We start from the raw sequence: 21,192 nt of genomic DNA, 5'->3' as shown, positions 1-21,192 counted from the left end.
GGACACTTGAGGTCTCTGGGAAAGGAGTATCTGTGCTTGATTCTTGGAAAGAATCCTTCATCTTGGAGCAGCACTTATAGTTTAAAATCTCTCCTTTCCTCATCCACACCAGTCTTCAGTCCAGAGCATGTGGGCTCTATAAACCCCCTAACACACACCGGCTGCACTTTCTCGTGCCCCAATGAAGGTTGAGAGTCCTAGGGAGAAACTTCTCCCATTGCAACCTGACTGCCCGAGAGCAGCAACCGAGAGACCTCTTCCGCACTGGCCTTTTTCTGCAAGGCCAGCACGGTCGAGAGGCTTCTCAGTCGTGGCTCAGTCAGATGCTCAGTTGCTGCTCACAAGGTGACTGGGTGCAAAGGGATCAGCAACTGAGATGGTTGTTGTTGAACTTGCAGTACAACAATAGACCTATATCAAGAAATATGCCACTGGGGTGATTCTCTAGGGTTGTCATCCAAAAGGAAAGGGGGTGGTAGCCCCAAAGAACGGGGGGACCACGGGTCTACATGATGTATAGAACATGAAAGACATCATGTACATATCAGTACATGAGAAAAGGATCGGAGTTTGGTAGATTTTGAGCCAGCTGTGTCATGTAGTGGCAAAAATCTCTAATGTTTCTTAGATCTTCGGCTACATTGTGTGATCGTACCTTGCATTAGGGCAACATTAATGGATCATCTGCTTTGGCTACATTAAGCAAGAAGTGTTGTGCCGTAACCAAAAGGGAGTGCCCTACTTGGAAGCAATAGCTCTATTATCTTTTGAACATGTCAGGCTGTACCAAGAGTACCAATTGGTAGGCAAGTTGCGGAACAAAGTCTGGAAACCGAATCCCAGCAAAGAACATTTGAAATAATGAGTGATGTTTTAGTCAGCAGAAAAGATGCAGAATGACACTTAGTCATAGGGCAATATCACACTACACTGTTAGAGCTCTATTTTTTCCGCTTTAACTGCTATGACTGCTTCCTGGGAATCCCGGGATTTATAGTTGAAAGAGTGGCATTTAGAATTCTTGACCAGAGAACTCTTAGGCCTCACTAGAACTGCAAACCCCAGAATGCCACACAGGGAGCCATAGAAGTTTAAGTGGAATAATAGAGCTATAACAGTGTAGTGTGATACTGGCCTTTACAGACTGCCAAAATAAAGCTGCTTCGGGTCTCTTTGGAGGTATGCTGTTTAAATGAGAATGCATCCCAAGAATCGGGAAGCTGCACCAAAGCTGCACTCCAGTGTTTAAGAATGGAGTGTGGCTTTGGTGCGACCTCCGACCTTAGGACCCATGCATCATTTAAAGCAATGCCTCCAAGAGACCAAGCAGCTTTATTTTGGCAGTCTGTAACAGCCTATGTCCCTTCCAGTTCTGTCATCACCTCCTGCTGCTCTCTCAGTCTGGAAGGAAATGCATCCTGACTTGCCGTTCACTGATATTTTGTGATTGTGAAGCAATTGGAATACAGCTGCCAGTGTTTTGGGGGGGGGGTGTCATTGTTCTGTGTGGGTCTGCACCCAGAGTTATAATAGATACCAGGGCTGTGGAGTCACTAACCAAGCCTGAGGCTTGACTAATCTGTTTTGTGTACTCTTTGGGAGCCCTGATGCTTAAAAGCTGGTCCTGCAGTCACAATTTGTGAGTTGATCCCAGGGCTCCAAGGTTGACTCAGCCTTCCATCCTTTTGGTAAAATGAATACCCAGCTTGTTAGGGGCAATTGACTAACAGATTATAAACTGCTTAGAGGGTGCTAAGTTCACTATGAAGCGTATAGAAATGTAAATGCTACCACTATTGCTCTCCAACTCCTCCATGGCATTGCACCATTTGTCTTCGCATGGCTGTGTCACAAACCCCAACATCCAAATGTTTTCCATCACAAATGTGGGTGAAATGCTCAAACACAGCCTTCTTCACGGGAGGCTTCTTTGACATTGTGAAATTTATGTATTTTTGTTAAGTCAGTCAACATTACAAATGGTTTTTTTTCTTGAAAAATCAAAAGGATAAAATAGTTTTTTTTTATTTTAAAGCCAGAGTTGGAGTCGGTTTTCTACCAGCTCCACCCAAAATTGCTTCCAAAACAGCCCTGATAGAAACTTCACACAACAGATGGTTGGCAATCTTTTTGCGCATCCATTGAAAGATCTAAAATACCTGTGGAGCATGGCCATGTTTCTCGTTGCTTATGGTGTTGGACAGCGTTGTGCAGGCATGGCCCCCTCGCGTGAAAATGGGGTAGAGGTACATATATAAATCACTATAATCACATGTATAAATCACTAAAAGAGACAGGACACACATGGTTATTACCCGTCATGGGATTATTTCTCTCTTGATGCAAAATGAAAGCATGACAATTGCTGTATATGTTTCCACTGTAAGTCAATCTCATATATAAATCAAGGTTTGGAGCCCAAAATGAGGGACTTTGAATGACCCAGATAAGTCGAGAGTGAAGACTTTAGGGTCATGTAACAAAGGATAAAGGGTGAAGGCAAAAAACAATGCCAAATAACTTAACAAAATTTCAGGATGCTAACTGGTTTCACACTGAAGGCTGGATGTAAGAGAGTAAAGGGAGTCAGTGCTTCCAGGATTGGCATTTCACCGGGGGATTTTTACTTTTATGAGAGTTAAGGTACAGTACTTACATTGACTTGGATAAATCAACTCATATATTTTGGGTCAGTTTTTTGACTAACTTTCTAGGCTTAGACATGAGTATAACTGTATATTTAAGCAAAGCACTTTAGATTTCAGAAGCTAAGTGCAAACTTGCATGATCATAATTAGATCTGGATATTTTGTGACAGAGGTTGAATGTTAGACCTTTTTATCCTGTCTCCTCCTCCCATTTCCCAAAAAGTAAAGAGTTAAATTTAGTACAAATGCCCAGTTTTGAAGGAAAGGCCAATCATTGGGATTTATCTGGTTTCAGAGGCTTCATCTGAAATAATTGTTTCCCCCCTTCTGTTGAAAGATTGTGAGGAGCTGCTTCATTTTCATGTTTGTTTAAAGCCAAGATGGATGTATCTATCGCAGTTACTCGGCTTCCCCCCAGTAAAATGCTCTAGATGAATCTCTTGGCGGCCAACAACCTCTTTCACCCGCTGCTCTTAAAAAAGTTCCTGAAGCTCAGATGCCAGCAGCTCAGCCCCCAGGTCTCAAAGAATGTGCCAAATGCTTTCTAGGCGGATTTCTCCATCTTTTCTCTGGCCAAGACCTGCTAGAGGACATTTTTTAAACAAAAAGTGAACGGGAAATTATTGCGGGTCCTTTTTCCGTTTTTAAAAAACTTCTCCAGGACGCAAAGGGCCTGAAAACATAGTGAAAATGAGGGTTTTTGGAGACATTGGGGCAAAAGAATTGATTTTCTCTCTCGCGCTGGTGGTGATGAGGGTCTCGGGGGGCTGATGTGCCCGTGGCCTTCCAGTTCCGCACTGCTGCTTTAAACTCTGTTGTGGAAGGCAAGGTGAGACTCCAGAAGCATTTAGATTAGAGAAGACTGGGTAAGGTGTGATTTTCAATCAGGCCACTAACCAGATCCAGTGGCCACCAGGCTAAGGTGCCCTTAAAATCACTTCCAAAATAGAGACAAGACCAGGAGAAATTATTTTCTGACTTGGAGGGGAAGCCACCCGTTCAAAACGTCAGTATTTATTCTACAAGCGAACATATTTTCCCCGTCGCGAATTGTTTTAAATTATGTTGTTATTATTATAATTACAACTTTTTGTCTTAAAGTTCCTAAGTATGCGGCATGAGCGGTTGCACCTTTTAACATAATCCATATTTATAACACATTTTATCTGTACTACTAGAAACATCCAGAATTTTAAACATTATTGCAGCTTACAATTCTTTTTTTTTTAAAAAAATGTTAATTCTCGCTCGTAGGGTGGCAGTTTTAAGATGTCGTTTTCTTTGGGGAAGCAATTAATGTCTCTCCTTGGCCCCCGCACCCCAATTTCAGACCGAGACATGAAACTAAAATAGCTGACAGGGGTGGGAGGATGAGGTTCACTGGAAAGTGAGCAGCTTCATCCAGAGAAGCGATATGTGGTATGTGTATGTGTGCATGCATGCTTGTCTAGAATCTGTCCAGATAGATAGATGTACAGTTGGCCCTCCACATTCACTGGGGTTAGCGGCACAGGAAAACACGCAAATTAAAAGAAACACTAGTGTTTATCTGAGAGAGCACCTCCTAGGACTCACTAGGTCATGATGGTGAACCTTTTAGAGGCCGAGTGCCCAAACTGCAACCCAAACCTACTTATTTATTGAAAAGTGCCACGCTCCCTCTGGCTTTCTAATAACAAACAGCTGGCAAACTCGGTGCTGGGGTGATGGCACATATGCCACAAAGAGGGCTCTGATGCCACCACTCTGGCACACATGCCAAAGGTTCGCCATCACTGCACTAGGTCTTCCAGTGCAACCTGGTCAACTCTGTAGAATTGTGACCATAAATCACACTGCAGGACCTACAAATACCTACAGAGTTTTCTGCTCTCTAGTAAACTCTTAGTCCTCCTCTATGGTCAATTTCCAGCAGAGTTGCATTGAGGAACATGGTGGCGAACCTCCACTTGTGTGCCGCTCTGGAAACGCGAAAGCTGCCAATGCGGAGGCCAACTGTATAAATATATCTCACATGCTCATGTTTGAGGTTAAAGTAAAGGTGGGGAAGGAAACAATTCTTCCTTCACTTATGTATCTTAAGACTCCTTTCTTTATATAATAAATTATTTTAAAACCTTGAAACGAGTGGAATGACTTTACTGATATATGCAACCTACAGGTTTTTGGGGGGGGCGTGGGAGACTTTGGGGGTAAGGAGCACAGGAACTCTGGCAAGAAGCTTAATTTATGTGGGCTTTTTCTCTCTTTGCAAAAAAAAAATATGGATCCCTGAAGGGGCTTTGTAGCGTGTGGTGTGTTCGTTCTTCTTTTTGCAATATACGAAAATGACAATGATGTGAAAAAAAGCAGCAACCTCTGTGTACATTCTTTCAATTTTGTTCGTTCGTTTGTTTCGTTTCCCCCTTTTTTTCCCGGTGAAGGCTTTTTTTGTTTTTTTTTTTTGTCTTTGTAACTTTGCATTATTTGTAAATGAAATGTAATAAAGTTCAGCTGTTTTTTCTCTCTGGCTGCTCAGCCGTGCTTTCTGATACTGATAGTGGGAATCCAAGGCCCAAAAATTCACGCTACGAAAATAATCCGGGATGAATCTGGGTTATTTCCTTGGTGTTCACACTTACCCCGAATGCACTTGGTGCGTTTTTGGGAGGTGCTACCAAAAAAACCCACTTAACCCGGGATATTCAATACCGAGTCTTTTTCCCAACTTTTCCTGAATGATCCGCATTGTTTTCCATGGGAAATTTTCTATGGGGTTTTGCCCCACATCACTCCTCTTGGCTGTCACAAACTTTTCTGCTTCTCCCGGCACTAACTGGAGGGGGCTGCCATGCAAAGCTGGTGCTGTGGCCCCTTCCCAAAACATAAGGCCCATCACTCTTGAATGGAATGAATCAGAATAGTTTGGTGGTTTCACAAACCTGTGTTCTTTTGTTTTTTAACAGAAATGAAACGAAAGATCTGAAACGTTCACAAAAAGGTTTATTCCAAGAGCAGAGAAGGCCCACTCCTGGAGGGAATGTTCCCTTGCTCCCAGTGCCTCTGAACAAGTTTCTGCTTTGTGCCCAAACTCAAACTGGTAAGAGCTGCACCCAAGGGATTTAAGGGGGGGCCTCAGGAGAAGCCAAAGGAGAGACCATCCCCATATTTTGGCATAATGGCAAGGCCCTTCTACACTACATTTTAATTGTGGCCTCAGAACATCCAAGGTATTGAGGTTTACGAGGGATCTCGGCACCAACATCCAATTTTCTGCCCTCATCTTGGTTCCCTTTGCTCACTTGGGGAAATCTGGGAAGTAAAGCAACAAAGAGCTGAATAGCATCTTTCTGTTCTGGAATCAACCTGGGATTAGCTGCTCTTCAACATGACTTAGATGTGATCTTAAACAAGGCCCCACTTGCAGCCAGCCACTCCATGGAGACTTCTGAGAGAGTGTAAGAGGGAAGTGATGTGCAAGGGCCAGGCATTTGCAAAGCATTCTGGGACACTTCACAATATAGATTGTGTTGTTGTTGTTGTTGTTTTAAAAAAATACAAGCAGTGCACGCAGGCATAGTGAGTCTCAGGTAAATCCGTCCAGGTGAGGCAGTGGTGTTTAGTAGTCTTGCTGGTTCCGGTAAGATTCGTAGTCTTCAGGGATTGTATCTGTAAACGGGAAAGATGAGAAATGAGTGTGAATTAGAGGGAACTGCAGGCATACAAATGTCAAGATCTTGTCTTCCTAGCAAAGGAAGCCCTGGTGACGCAGTGGTTAAATGCCTGTACTGCAGCCATTCACTCAAAACCACAAGGTTGCGAGTTCAAGACCAGCAAAAGGGCCCAAGCTCGACTCAGGCTTGCATCCTTCCGAGGTCGCTAAAATGAGTACCCAGACTGTTGGGGGCAAATTAGCTTACTTGCTAATTAGCTTACTTGCTGTTCACCGCTATGATCTTTGGAATAGCGGTATATAAATAAAACAAATTATTAATTATTATTATTATTAAGGGTTTACTGGGGAGGCCATCCAGATGCTGTTGGACAGCAACTCCCATCAGTCCTATGCCAGCAAGGACTCTGGGATCTGTTGCTCAACAATATGTGGAGGGCCACAAACCCTAATACAGGCCTAATACAAAAATTGTGCTCTCTGGGTAAGCCATTTCTGTGACTATTTTGCATGTGTTACTCAGCCCTTCAGAAGAAGGTTCTGCTGTGTAAAAACAGTGAAGGAAAATGAGAGGGCAGTATCCTCATCCATTCTGCATCTGTGCATTTCATTTTTACGGCCCAAGTGTAGTAGCCACCATTTCTTCCTGATGAACTTCATTTTGTTATTTTTGGCCCAGCTTCCTAATCTGATAAGGACATTTTAAATTCGGATCCTGTCCTCTGGGGTATTAACTACTACTCCTAATTTGGTATCATCTACAGATTTGATAAGCCAGCCCTCTATTCCATCATCCAAATCACCGATAGAGATGTTGAATAGCCCTGGGCCCAAGACAGAACCCTGTGGCACCCACTGGTCACTTCGCTCCAGGATGAAGAGGAGCCATTGCTGAGTACCCTTTCGGTTTGGCCAGTCAAGCAATTACAAAGACAATTGCATTGTCTAGCCCACCATTTACTAGGTTTTTTTGCAAGGATTTCATGGGAGACCTTGTCAAAGGCCTTATTGAAAACAAGGTATGCTGCATCCACAGCATCCCCTGCCAAGTCAAGGATAGAGCCAAGCTTGTGACTCTATTTAAAAAAGAGCTAAGATTAGCCGCATGACTTCTTTTTCAGAAATCCACACTGATTTTTAATTCTCACAGCATTCCTTTCTAAGCACTTACAGACTGACTGTTTTGTGACCTGTTCTAGAGTCTTTCCTGGCATTGATGTCAGACTGACTAGGCGGTAGTTGTTTGGGTCCTCTTTTTTCCCCTTTTTGAAGATGGGGACAACGTTGGCCCTCCTCCAGTCTGCTGGGATCTCTCCTGTTCTCCAGGAGTTCTCAAAGATTGTTGTCAATGGCTCAGATATTACATTTGCAAGTTCTTTTAATACCCTTGGATGTAGTTCATCTGGTCCTGGAGACCTAAATTCATTTAGATTAACCAGGTATTCCTGTACTACCTCTTTCCCTATTCTGTGCTGCATTTCCCTTACTACATCATCTGCTCCATTTTCCCCAGGTTGAGCACTCTTCTCCTTTCCAGAGAAGACTGAGGCAAAGAAAGCATAGTTCTGCCTTTTCTCTGTTCCCTGTTAGTATTTTGCTATCTTCTCCATGAACCTACCATTTTCTTATTTTTCCTTTTGTGGCAGACATAACCCAGAAAACTATTTTTGTTCTTTTTAATCACTCTAGCAAGGCTGAGTTTGCTGAGCATTCTCTTAAGATTTCACATTGGGGCCACAATTAATGTAATATAACAACACGAGTGGAGTCTATCCATCTTTGGCATAAAATTTGTCTTTCAAATGACCTTGTCATTTTATTACGCTACTAACTTCTTCCTTGAAACTATTACCAACGGCCTGCTCCCCACCTCCTGACCCTCAACGTGTTGGCTTAAATTTTGCTAGCATTGACAGATGGGTTCTTCGAGGGCCGTCCTGCTCACCGTTGCAACGATATCGTAGGTTGGACCAGATGATGTTCTCCTGCGAGAAGCAGAAAACACCCAGGCGGCCTCCTCGCATTGTTGTGTCAAGCACAACTCCTGTGTCTGCCACCAACTCAGGGCCTTCATAGAAACGAGCTCTGGAAAGGGAGTCCAAAGGATGCAGATAGGTCAGGTTTTAAAAGATGATGCTAAATCCATTCTCACCCTGTTGACCAAAGAAGCTCAACAAATCAAAACGTTGTTTCTCTCATAAAAACTGGTGGGGGAAACCTTTGGCCCTCTACATATCATTGAATTCCAACTCCCCCAATGCCTATACAGGATGGAGCTAATGGGAGTTGTCATTTGGAGGTGCAGAGATTCCCCATGTCTATTGTAAAGGTGAAGTCAAAGGCTTTTGTGACCGCCACCCATAGTTTTTTGGGCTATGTGGCCATGTTTTAGAAGAGTTTATTCCTGACGTTTCGCCAGCATCTGTGGCTGGCATCTGAAGAGAATGCTTGCCTGGAAAGGAGTTGGGTGTGTGTGTGTGTGTGTGTGTGTGTGTGTGTGTGTGTGTGTGTATACAGTGGGAAGGCAGGAGTATATATATACCCAATTCTTTTCTGTGCCAGCATTCTCTGACGATGCCAAAGCCACAGATGCTGGTGAAACATCAGGAATAAACTCTTCTAGAACATGGCCACATAGTCTGCAAAAAAACACAAAAAATCTATTGTAAATGTTTCTCTCTTACTGAATTTAATACTTCCTGATGATGATGATGATGTTGATACTTACTTACTTATTTATACCCCACTCTTCAGCCAAGGCTATCAGAGCAGCTTACAATTTGTTAATTAGACAAATTATGATGTTATCCTTAAACACACCAGCATGACAAACACTTTGCTAAGAACTTTCTAAGGTTAATTTTCGTTAGTTGTTTCCCTCACCACCATTTGTCAAATGTATTCTAAAGAGCACTTCATATCAAATCATAACCATTAAAGACAATATGAAAAATCAAATTAATTCAAAACATACATCATTTTAAAGACTTCACCCAAACCAATGAATACAGCAAATGATTCCCCAAGTACTTTTTGGAATAAATACGTAGAGAGCTATTGTAGCACCTTTTGAGACTAACTAAAGAAAGAAGTTGGCAGCATGAGCTTTCGTAGACTAAAGTCTGCTTAGATGCATTTGACCAAATGCATCTGAAGAAGTAGACTGAAGTCTAGGAAAGCTCATGCTGCCAACTTCTTCCTTTCAGTTTACGTCTCAAAGTTGGCGAGCAAGATTCATCTCATACATACTGATTCGCGAGACTAAACACGGCTATTTCTGAATTCTACCTTTTGAAATAAGTCTTCAAAATTTGACAGTGGTGTCTATGCATCATTTTTGATCAGTTAATCGATAATAATAAATGAAATGTCTATGCATCTCTCTCTCTCTTTCATGCTACACACAAATCTATACTCTTGATCAGACTCCCTGAATTTCATATTTCACCAAGTTTTAATTTCTTTAAACCAAGACCTTGATTTAGATATTTTCTGAACTCTAAAGATTTATTCTAGAACGCAAGCTTATGAATGGCCCCATACAGACAGGCCAAAATAAAGCTGCTTCGGGTCACTTTGGAGTTATGCTGTTTAAATGATGCATGTGTCCTAAGAGTCCAGAAGCCTTGCCAAAGCCATGATCCAGTAGAACACAGCTTTGGCGCAGCTTCCAGACTCTTGGGATGCATGCACCACTGAAACAGCATACCTCCAAAATGACCCAAAGCAGTTTTATTTTGGCCTGTCTGTATAGGGCCTTAGATTGATATATTGTCATACAGGTTCAGAGCCAATAGGCAACCTCCCTGAAATGTGTAACCCCCCCCCCCCCCATTTTGCAAGGAACTTGTAGATGCCAAGTTACATATTGATGTCATTCCAATTATCAACATCAACCCAGACAATAGTGAGTAAACTTCCTAGCGCTATCTAAAAAAAGGACCAGGGCAGAACCTGTTGGACTGGCCCAAGGAGAATTCTGTAACCAGGCTGCCATTGCCAAGAAGTCTCAATGTGGGTATGCACCCATTCAGTCTGCTGGTCAACAGGCCAAAGTGAAGGGGCTGTTGGATCGTTCCATGCCATGTGTAACAGTTTGGGCCCTTGCTGCCGCTTACCGGACGTAGCCCACTTGGGGCCGGTGCTGTAAGAACCAGCGGTAAGAGGTTTTGTCTTTCCAGCCAACATTTCAGGGGTCTTTCCACAGCAGCTCCACTTGGTCTGGAGTGTCCCCAGTGTGCCAGAGAGAGTTCCTCAGATATTCCCCAGGCCCAGTCTTTGATTTCACCGCCTGGGTTTGAAAATGAGGTAGAGATGTGCCACGTTGAGAGGGCAGAAGTAAGATTGGTTTGTGGACCGATGGCCCAATCTTAATAATAATAATAATAATAATAATAATAATAATAATAATAATAATAATAATAATGTATTTATATCCCACCTCTCTATCAGGATCAAGGCGGCGTACAAATGCATGAAAATACAACATTATAAAATAAATCCATTGTCCCTCCCATCAACATAACAATTTAAATTCCCTTATAACAATAAATTTTCCGGTCTCAAGGCCTAAGATGTGTAGATGAATCGAGGAACTCCCTTCCCAACACTGAGCCCAGAGAGATTTTGGAATGGGGAAAGATAGAGGGTTCAGAACTTTTGGGGAAAAGACAAGAGATATAGGGGAAACATGGCAGAAGTTTATAAAGCTGCAGTATAGGACAGACGATAGTATGGATATAGACCTTTTTTTGCTCCCTCTCATATCAACCAAGATGGGACCATCCAACACTAACTTGAAAGAAGACTCAGCAAGCAAGAAGAAAGTTCTTTTTTCTGCAATTGTCTATGGAAATAGCTTCTGTCTTAGAAAGCTAAAAGAGGGCATTAGGCGAATTGATGGGGAGATAGAAGTCTTAGTAAGTGAGATGGTCATATGAAGCCTCCATGTTCAGAGGCAGTCTATCTCTGAGCAACATCAAAGGGAAGGCATCCCTTTACCACTTTGCTGGTGGGCTTCCAGTTAACCAGTGTAGGATGCAAGATGTGAGATGACATCTGATCTCTTTCCCAAAGGGCAGACTTAGGTCCAAAACACATTGCAGAAATAATCCAGTTTGTGACTGCTGCCCAGGCTCAATGCTAGGCAATTCTGGGAACTGTAGTTTTGTGAGACATTTAGCCGCCTCTGTCAGAGAGCTCTGGTGCCACAATACACTACAGTTCCCAGGATTCCCTAACACTGAGCCTGGGCAGTTAATGCTGTCTCAAATCGGATTATTTCTGCAGTGTGTTTTGGACCACAGTCAGCTACTCTGCAGAGAACAAGTCAAGAGCAATGCAGGAGCTGGCAAGAAACAAAGATTCCTTCTTCCCTGATGAATTTCAAGGAAAAGGAGAATTCAGGACTGGCTGATATGTCTTGTTTGGCTGCAACTGTAATATAACTCATAGGGATGATAGGCATTGCAATCCAACATCTGGAAGGCCACACGTATGGGGACATCATTGGGATAAAAATGTAGACTTGGAAGAGATCTTTGGCTCTCAGAAGGCACTGGAAAAGGAAGACTGGAGTCTGTCTTGAAAGCAGAACTATCTACCCACCTCTCTATCTATGAGCTTTATCACACTAGTCGAGTTCCCACGGGAAAATGGGGTTTAAATTAGGGTTAAATTCGAATTTAAACCGAACTCGCAAATTTGGGAAGTTTATTACGGCAAGTTGCTGCTAAAGTGAAATGACTCAAAGTTACACCAAAGTAAAAGCAGAGAAAAATGCCACCTTTTTTACTTTCAGAGTTTCCCGAAAGTAAAAAGCTGCCATTTTCCTCTGCTTTAACTCCAGTTTAACCTTGTGTTATGTCACGTTAACAGCGACGTCGTGTGATAAACTTCAGGTATTTCCGAGTCTTCTCTAATTTAACTCTTGTTGAAATCCCGTTTTCCTGCAGGAGTTAAATTCAACAAGAATTAAATTAGAGAAGACCCGGAAATGCCCGAAGTTTATCACATGACGCCGCTGTTAATGTGACATAATGTGAAGTTAAACCAAAGTTAAAGCGGAGAAAAACTAAATCTCGCTAGTGTGATCAACTCCACAATTTCATTGCTGATCTTGGCTCGGATTTTGGCCAAACCATTCCTACCTTCAGCTGAATCCCAGGTTCAGCAACAGCTCGGAAGGGGTTCGCTTGCCAATACGTTTGCTCCATCTGCTTCCACATAACCACATAGAAGCTAGAGCTGTCCTGGTAGCCGAAGATGAACCCGGCGTAATCGTCGTCTGTGGCCGTGTTCACGTGGAAAGTGCCCTCAAAGTCCACGCCATTGAATGCGGTGTAACCTGAAACCAAGAGAGGCAGAGGACAGAAGTTGTCACTGGCATCCTGACCGGTTGACCATGTCATGCGGTCTGGATACAAACGTGCCTCAGTTAACAAAGCCTTTATTAATTTGTTGTTGGTATTATTATTATATTTATATGCTGCCCTTTCCCCAAAACTAGGACTCAGAGCAGTTTACAAGATTAAAAAGGTGTGTGTTTTAACTGATGCATGTGATTAACAGATATTGTTTGTTAATTTGTCGTTCCCCACCTTGACCCATAGAGATAGGTTAGAAATAATAATAATAAGGGGTTGAGGTAAAGAACAACAAATTAACAAACAACAAACACATCACACACATCAGTTAAAAACACACTTCAATTTAAAAGAAGAAATTAAAGTAAAAAATAAATTATTATTATTATTATTATTATTATTATTATTATTATTATATTTTGCAAGAAACTTTCAGGTGATCCCTAGAAGGTTCAAAATGTGTTGACTTATGCAAGGCTTTCCTGAGCTGGTTGTTCGTGAGCATCTTTTTAGTTTTGGACAAAAAGTTTGCTGAAACATGTTGAGCAGCTCTCCCGTTTTTGTCGTTCAGGAATCTACCCAAGTTACTTTTGTGTCTGGTACCAAATTTTCCATGAAGTAATGCTCAGGAACATGCCGACTTTCTTAATGGAGGTATACCTGCGCTTGCTTAGTAGCAACCATCATCATCATTTAACCCTCATCCCTGGATAAGTCACACTCTCTCAGCCTCAGACGCAGGAATACAAAGCAAATAAAGCAACAACTGCTTGTTTCCAAAAGCATCCAAAACATTACTTACCGACAGCCAAACCTGGGTCACTGTTCATAGTTTGAACAATCTCCATACCCTGGAGAAAGAAAAAAATGAAGGTTAATGTTGTTTAGTCTGGAGGGTTCTCGAAGCAATGAAATTGGGGTTCTCTAGATGGCCTACAACTCCCATCCCTTTTGCCATCTTGAGCACACACTGATATCCAAAGTGTGTCCAAAGGAGGGTGACTAAAATGGTGAAGGGTCTGGAAACCATGTCCTATGAGGAACGCCTTAGGGAGCTGGGTATGTTTGGCCTGGAGAAGAGAAAGTTAAGAGGTGATATGAGAGCTCTGTTTAAATACTTGAAGGGATGCCAAATTGAGGAGGGAGCAAGCTTGTTTTCTGCTGCTCCAGTTTTCTGCTGCTCCGCCTTCTAGTGCGGAGCAATGGATGCAAGCTCCAGGAAAAGAGTTTCCAGCTCAACATTAGGAGGAACTTCCTGAGAGTAAGGGCTGTTTGACAATGGAAAACGCTCCATTGGAGGTCTTTAAGCAGAGGCTGGATGGCCATTTGTTGGGAATGTTTTGATACAGAATTCCTGCATGGCAGCGGGTTGGACTGGATGGCCTTGTGGTCTCTTCCAACCCTATGATTTTATGATGTGGTTTGACCACATGTGCCCAGGTTTTCATCTGTGAAACAGCGGAAGGTATGTGCAGAAGGAGCGTGGGGCATGTTAGGTAGTCCCCCTCCCATGTGTGAGTTAGTGTGGCTGGCCCACCAACCTGGTTGAGGACGATCCAGTTGGGGTCAATTTGTGCATCACCCTCAGGATCTAACACAACTGTCTGGAAAGCCCGGAAATCAGTCAGTGTCACCTCGGCGTTTTCGGGACACACGTCAATACGGTCGATCACCTGGTCCCTGTCGAAGTCGTCTTCGCAAGCATCTCCAATGCCATCTCCTGCAGAAGAGGAGAAGGTGAGCTCCCCAACAACTCCAAGAATATAGTCCAAAAGGCAACTTTACTAAGGCAAGTGAACTAGTGTGGGATCTAGGGGATGGTCATTTATTCTATCGTCTCTATTTCAAGGATTTTTCCCTAGCGTTTCCAAGAAAAGTTCGGACAGAGATGACAGCAAGTCAAAGCCCTGAGCAAAAGCATGCCTCCCTGCTTCTGCTACTGACACCAAGAAAAGTCTAGGTCCATGCCTCAAAGATCTTGCAATATCATATTTAAAATCTGGGCAGGTTGGAGACTTGCCACTCCACTTCTAATAAATAGTATACTAATAATAGTATAGTGTAGTAAATAGTATAGTGTAGTGGTTTGGGCATTGGGCCAAACCACTGAGAGACCAGAGTTCGAATCCCCCTTCAGTCATAGAAATTCACAGGGTAATCCTCAGAAGAAGGCAATGGCAAAACTTTGGCAAGAAAAAAACCTAGGAGAGACAGTGTGGTATAGTGGTCAGAGAGTTGGAGTGGGATGCCAGAAGACATTCTATGCTTAGCCATGGAAACCCATTGTGTGGTTTTGGGTATATTATACTCAATTTTTGTAATTTTTTGTGGGCTATGTGGCCATGTTCTAGAAGAGTTTATTCTTGACGTTTCACCAGTATCTGTGGCTGGCATCTTCAGTGAATGCCAGCAACAGATGCTAGTGAAACGTCAGGAATAAGTTCTTCTAGAACATGGTCACATAGGCCATAAAACCCACAAAAAACTATGGATGCCAGCTATGAAAGCCTTCGCCTTCACACTCTCTCAGCCTCAGCAGAAGGCCATGTCAAAACTCCTCTGTACAAATTCTACCAGGAAAATCCAAATATATCTCCATAAGTCAGAAATGACTTGATGGCACACAACAAAATTGGAACAACCAATTGCTAGATCTCAAGATGTGCTTCATAAGAGTACATGGTCTTCTCTGAGTCATGCCGTCAATGGACATGTGTGTGCATAAAGCCACATTTGTGTGTGTGCACAGAGCCATTTTAGGAAGGTCTCATGGGCTCCATAGAAGAGAGGCACAGGATCATCCTCACTGTTTGAGTCCTGTTGCCCAGGATTGGGGACCAAGCGGCAATTGTCAGGGCCTGGGGGCCTCCGATCTGGGATGCCATCATTGTCATCGTCATCGTCACATTCATCACCAATTCCGTCCCGGTCAGAATCCAGCTGAGAGCTGTTGGGCACAGATGGGCAATTGTCCCTGGAGTCCTGATGGCCATCTCCATCCCTAGATGAGAGAAAAAGTGGGGAAGGACTTAGCTATATGTTCATAAGCCACCTTGTACTCCAGTATTCGGAAAGGACATGACATAACTGCCCAAACGACAACCCTAACTAACAGTAGATGTTGAGCATGTGTAACATTGGAACCATGGCCAGAAAGACAGGCCGAGAAGGGGCCCACGGAAGCGGCCTGCCGCCTCTGCAGGCTCCCCCACGCGCATGCGGCCCCAGGCCTCTCCCTCCAGAGGCCGCATGGGCCGAGAAGGGGCCCACCGCCTCCTGGGCTCCTCCACGGCCCTTGGAGCCCTTTTGGCCGATGGGAAGAGACGAAGGGCCTGGGACGGGTGCCCAAGCCCTTCCCTTCGGCCGAAGGAAGGGACCGAGGAGGAGAGGGTGGGCACACGCCTCCTCCTCCCCGTGGGGCTTCGGTGGAAGCTCCGCCCCTGGCATGTGGCTCCACCCCCAGAGGGTGGAGGCTCCACCCCCCGCCTTCAGCCCCCCAGTTGTCTGAGGGACAGCAACCCGGCCCCTGGCTCAAAAAGGTTGCCTACCCCTGGTCTAAACCTTCCAGGAACTGTTTCTGCAACTCACCGGTCTTGGTTGGTGTCACAGGGGTCGCCAACAAGATCGTGGTCAGTGTCTTTCTACAAAAGTGGGAACCAGGAAAGAATGTCATTGAGATAAAATTAAAACTTATCGAAACAATCCAAGAGGCTCTGAGAAAACATAAGCCGAAATCCTTATTGCTGCCGAGGAAATGTAAAAGCCCACCAATGCAGTTTTGCTCTATGTCCCTACGCAGTTTTGTTCTATTTACAAGCATAAATCACTATGACAATTCTGGTCTGAGTTTGGAATGCCTAATTCACATTGATGCCCATTTCCACCAAATGTGCATTTCCAGCAACAGCATCCTGGGCTTCCCTTCCTCTTCCCTTCCACTCAGGTGAGGGCTTACCTGGTCTGGGTTACTGATCAATGGGCAGCTGTCACAGACATCTCCCACGCCATCTCCATCACTGTCCCTCTGGTCTGGGTTGGGTATCCTCATGCAGTTGTCCATCACATTTTTAACCTCTGTGGAGGGATGTCAATGTGAAACAACTCTGTGTGTGTGTGTATATATATATATATATATATATATATATATATATATATGAAAAGCTTCCCATGCCACCATTTTCATCTGATGGCATCAGACTCGTTTTAATCTCAACAGTATAACTTATTGTAATTCATTACAGGATCCTACAGTCCCTGACTCTTATTCCTTGATCACACTAGCAATGCAACAATGCTTAGAAATGGCTTCTATATAAAGAATTTTTGTTTGGCGGTAGGCAGAAAGAAGAGAGAGAGAAATGATTTGATAGCATTCCTGTGCCAGCACTATACTGGTCCATTCCTCCATGGGAAAACTGGACACTTTGTAGTGATTGAATTGCAACTCCCATGAGGGAGCTATCCTGAGCTGGTGGGAGTTGCGTCCAAAGGGTGCTCAGCAATGGCTCCTCTTCATCCTGAAGAGTGCCACAGGGTTCCACAGGGTTCTGTCCTGGGCCCAGGGCTATTCAATATCTTTATCGATAACTTGGATGAAATAATAGAGGGCCTGCTTAGCAAATCAGCAGATGACACCAAATTAGGAGGAGTAGCTAATAGCCCAGAGAACGGCCTCAAAATTAAAAACGACCTTCAGAGATTAGAAAGCTGGGCCATAACTAACAACATGAATTTCAATAGGGAGAAATGTAAGGTACTGCACTTAAGGCGGAAAAATGAAATGCATAGATATAGGATGGGGGACACCTGGCCGAACAAGACTTATATGTGTGAACGGGATCTGGAGTCCAAGTAGACCTCTAGTTGAACATGAATCAACAGTGTGATGCGGCAGCTAAAAAGGCCAATGCAAGTCAAGGCTAAATCAATAGAGGTATAGGAAAGTAATGGTGCCACTCTATTCTGGTTAGGTCAGGCCTCACTGGGAATACTGAGTCCAGTTCTGGGCACCACAATTGAAAAAAAGATGTGGACAAGCTGTCTAGAGGAGGGTGACGAAAATGGTAGAGAGTCCGGAAACCATGCCTTATGAAGAGAGACTTAGGGAGCTGGGTATGTTTAACCTGAAGAAGAGATGGTTAAGAGGTGATATGATAGCCCTGTTTAGGTATTTGAAGGGGTGTCATGTTGAGGATGGAGCAAGTTTGTTTTCTGCTGCTCCAGAGAATAGGACCCAGAGCAATGGATGCATACTATAGGAAAACAGATTTTAACTAAACATTAGGAAGAACTTCCTGACAGTAAGAGCTGTTCAATAGTAGAATATGCTGCCTCAGAGAGTGGTGGAGTTTCCTTCTTTGGAGGTTTTTAAACAGAGGCTGGATGGCCATCTGTCACAGGGAATACATGAACTGTGTCCAGTGGCAGAGGATTGGACTGGATGGCTCTTGTGGTCTCTTCCAACTTTCAGATTCTATGGTTTGATGATTCTAGTCTAACCCTTTGCCATGGAGGAATTAATAACTAAAGCACTCCTAAGATTGGGATTATCTTTCATGTGAGGGAACAGAGGTGGAAAGCCTCATTTCAGAAGAGGCATTCATTCCCTCTATATGTCTGTGAGATAATAGGGCACAGTTAGCTGAAGAGGTTCCCCCATACCATCTTCTCAGGATATCATTTAATAATTGAACCGAAGCATAGACACTCACTGTCTCCATCCATGTCATCATCACAGAGGTCTCCCTGTCCATCTCCATCGCTGTCTTTCTGGTCATTGTTCTTTACATTGCAGCAGTTGTCGCAGGCATCTCCAAAGGTGTCCTGGTCACTGTTTCACTGGTCTGTGTTTCGTACAAATACACAATTGTCCTGAAGGGAAGGGAGAGATTAGCAGTCATTGGAGTGTGAGAAAGAAGATGTGGGAACTGACACGACGGATGTCCAAATGCAGCCCCGGTGTGAAAGAATGCACTGCCATTCTACTATCTTGATAAGCACAAAAGGAACAATTTTCAAATAGAACAACCTAAAACGCGCACAAATGACTCAAAGACATGAGTTCACACCTCAGTGTTTGTTATCCCATCCCCATCCGCGTCATCATCACAGGCATCGCCGATACCGTCCCTGTCCACATCTTCTTGCCCGGAGTTGGGAACGCTGACGCAGTTGTCCTGGGGAAAGTAAGGAAGCAATGGTTGGATGTTAGAGGTACGCCGTGAGAACAGGGATATGATATCTGAATTATTCTTTTGAGGGTGCAAATAGGCATTTTGTGATGGACGACCCAAGTTGAAATACTCCTGGGGCTTTAAGTAGCCTGGCCAGGTGTTATAGTACCATAAGTACATAAGAAGGAGCTCTGGAGGTGCTATGGTTAAATGCTGGTATTGCAGCCGAGTTGTAAGTTCAATCCTAGAGGAGGGCTCCAAGATCCACTCAGCCTTCCATCCTTTTGTAGGTCGGTAAAATGAGTACCCAGTTTGTTGGAGGCAATTGGCTTACACACTGTAAACCACTTATGGAGTGTTACTTCACTAGTAAGCAGTATAGACATGCTCTTGCTATTGCCATTTTCCATTATTCCATATGTAGATATCGGATGTCTCATTCTGCAACAGATTTTACAAGGCAGTGCTACGGCTGCTGGGATGATGGCTTGGTGCAACAGATAGGAGCTCCTCACCCAGGCCATGCATCCCGATCTCAACATCTTCAAACTCACAATGTGGAAAAGGAAACCTATGCCAACCAAAGAAACCCATGCCAACCAAATCTTAGATCAAAACCTTCCAATTCTAATAAATTCTTGGGTTTTTTAAAATTGTTATCCATTCTTGTAGCCAAACTGAACAACAGGCAGAAAAATGCACTTTCAACTTTGGCAGTACTAAGAAGCCTCTTCTTTGTTGCTCACCTTGCAGAATTTTTAATCTGCCTCTTAGCTTCTTATCCTGCCAAATAAACTTCAAAATATCCTTCTACCATTATTTAAATGGTATATTATCCATTAGTAATAATAATAATAATAATAATAATAATAATAATAATAATAATTTATATCCCGCCTCTCTGTACAACACAACCGGGGTGGCTTTGTTTGTATGGGCATTGTTTGAAATAAAAACAACATCTTAGGCAACAAACTCATAGTGACAAACTTTGTTTTATTCCATTTCATCAAATTCTGTTTGGCTTTATTTCAAACCTTAACACAATTGAACTAATTTAGACTTAGTATTAGAAACGTTTACAGACAAATATTTAACTGTTTTCCCAACTTTAACCCCATTCTCTCGATTAATAACATCTGGTGTTCTTTTTTCACACTGATTTCACTGATGATTTTTATCATCATTGATAATTTATCTTTATTTATTGTAAAACCAGCCCATTCATCCTAATCCTTTGAAATGCTTTAACCTCTCAATACTATCCAAAGTGATTCTCAAGGGAAATCACCAGGTCAAATGCTCTTAATTTATAACAACAACATTTAACATTTATTCTTTGGATAGCTTTATCTTCTCTGATCGCTTTATTCATTACTTCCAAAGAAGAGCAGACAATGGACAACCTTTTCTAGTCCCTCTCTGGATCTATCCTCTCACAAACTATGCTGTAACATCTCTAGGTAACTTCCTTTCTCTTGCAACCCAGGAATCAGTTTAACTCTCCTGGCTCAATGCTAGGAAATTCTGGGAACTATAGTTTTGTGATAATTGTAGATCCACACTCTAAAAGTCACCGAATGCCTCTTACCTTGCGACACTTCTTGTCAGTGCAGCGAAGCTTTTCGTCCGGAAAACCGTCAATGTCTGTGTCCCGTCCACAAACGTAGCCATTTCCAGCCCAACCAACAATACACTGGAAAGAAAGGGAGTCATAAATGGAGATCACAGCTTGAAAAACTTACTTTTCATGCTGTAGGACCTACAAATGCCTAGAGAAGTATTTTCTCTAGGAACCTCTAGGTTCTCCAGCACAACTCCATGGTCAACTTCTGGCAGCGCTGCGCTGGTGGACCAAGAGATTCCTAGAGAGGACATACGAATCAAAACCACAAATAATCGAATCTGCAAAAGTCAAAGCCGCAAATGTGGGGACTGTAGGGACTGATATTCAGAACCCCATACAAACACACACGCACACTTCTTATTCTGATATGCTTGAATGTAATGTTTATATGATATGCGGGAATATCAGTGTTTCTAACTGGATGTAAGGTGATTTTTCGAAACATTTTATTACTTTATGCTGGTTGTAGGCCATAATAAATTCATTCATTCATTCATTCATTCATTCTTCTGACATTCAAGTCTCTCCAAGCCAGTGTGGTGGAACTGTTAAGAGTATTACCCTGAGATCTAGGGGATCTGAGTTCAAGTTCCTCATCCTCTGGTGGCCTTGGGCAACTCATTCCCTCACTCTTTTTTTGTTGTTGAAAGGATGGACTGCAGTGGACGAGAGCACACTGCAAAAAAGCTGGGATACTAAGGCCCCATACAGACAGGCCAAAATAAAG

General features: G+C 43.2%; 1 protein-coding gene across 1 annotated transcript in view; it reads right to left on the bottom strand.

The window, feature by feature from the left end:
* Positions 1 to 5,616: 5,616 nt before the first annotated feature.
* LOC121916618 (cartilage oligomeric matrix protein) overlaps positions 5,617 to 21,192 on the bottom strand; it is a 37,541-nt gene continuing 21,965 nt past the window's right edge. Inside the window, 12 exon segments of the mRNA XM_042441910.1 lie at positions 5,617 to 6,296; positions 8,246 to 8,385; positions 10,419 to 10,591; positions 12,450 to 12,646; positions 13,468 to 13,516; positions 14,207 to 14,385; positions 15,473 to 15,666; positions 16,254 to 16,306; positions 16,621 to 16,739; positions 18,377 to 18,536; positions 18,734 to 18,841; positions 20,430 to 20,569. Coding sequence (XP_042297844.1) covers positions 6,247 to 6,296; positions 8,246 to 8,385; positions 10,419 to 10,591; positions 12,450 to 12,646; positions 13,468 to 13,516; positions 14,207 to 14,385; positions 15,473 to 15,666; positions 16,254 to 16,306; positions 16,621 to 16,739; positions 18,377 to 18,536; positions 18,734 to 18,841; positions 20,430 to 20,569 — 1,562 coding nt within the window. The 3' untranslated portion in view covers positions 5,617 to 6,246.

Source organism: Sceloporus undulatus, chromosome 10, assembly GCF_019175285.1.
Source record: "Sceloporus undulatus isolate JIND9_A2432 ecotype Alabama chromosome 10, SceUnd_v1.1, whole genome shotgun sequence".
Taxonomy (NCBI): Eukaryota; Metazoa; Chordata; class Lepidosauria; order Squamata; family Phrynosomatidae; genus Sceloporus; species Sceloporus undulatus.
Note: the sequence above shows the minus strand (reverse complement) of the source record. Positions and strands in the feature narration are given on the sequence as shown.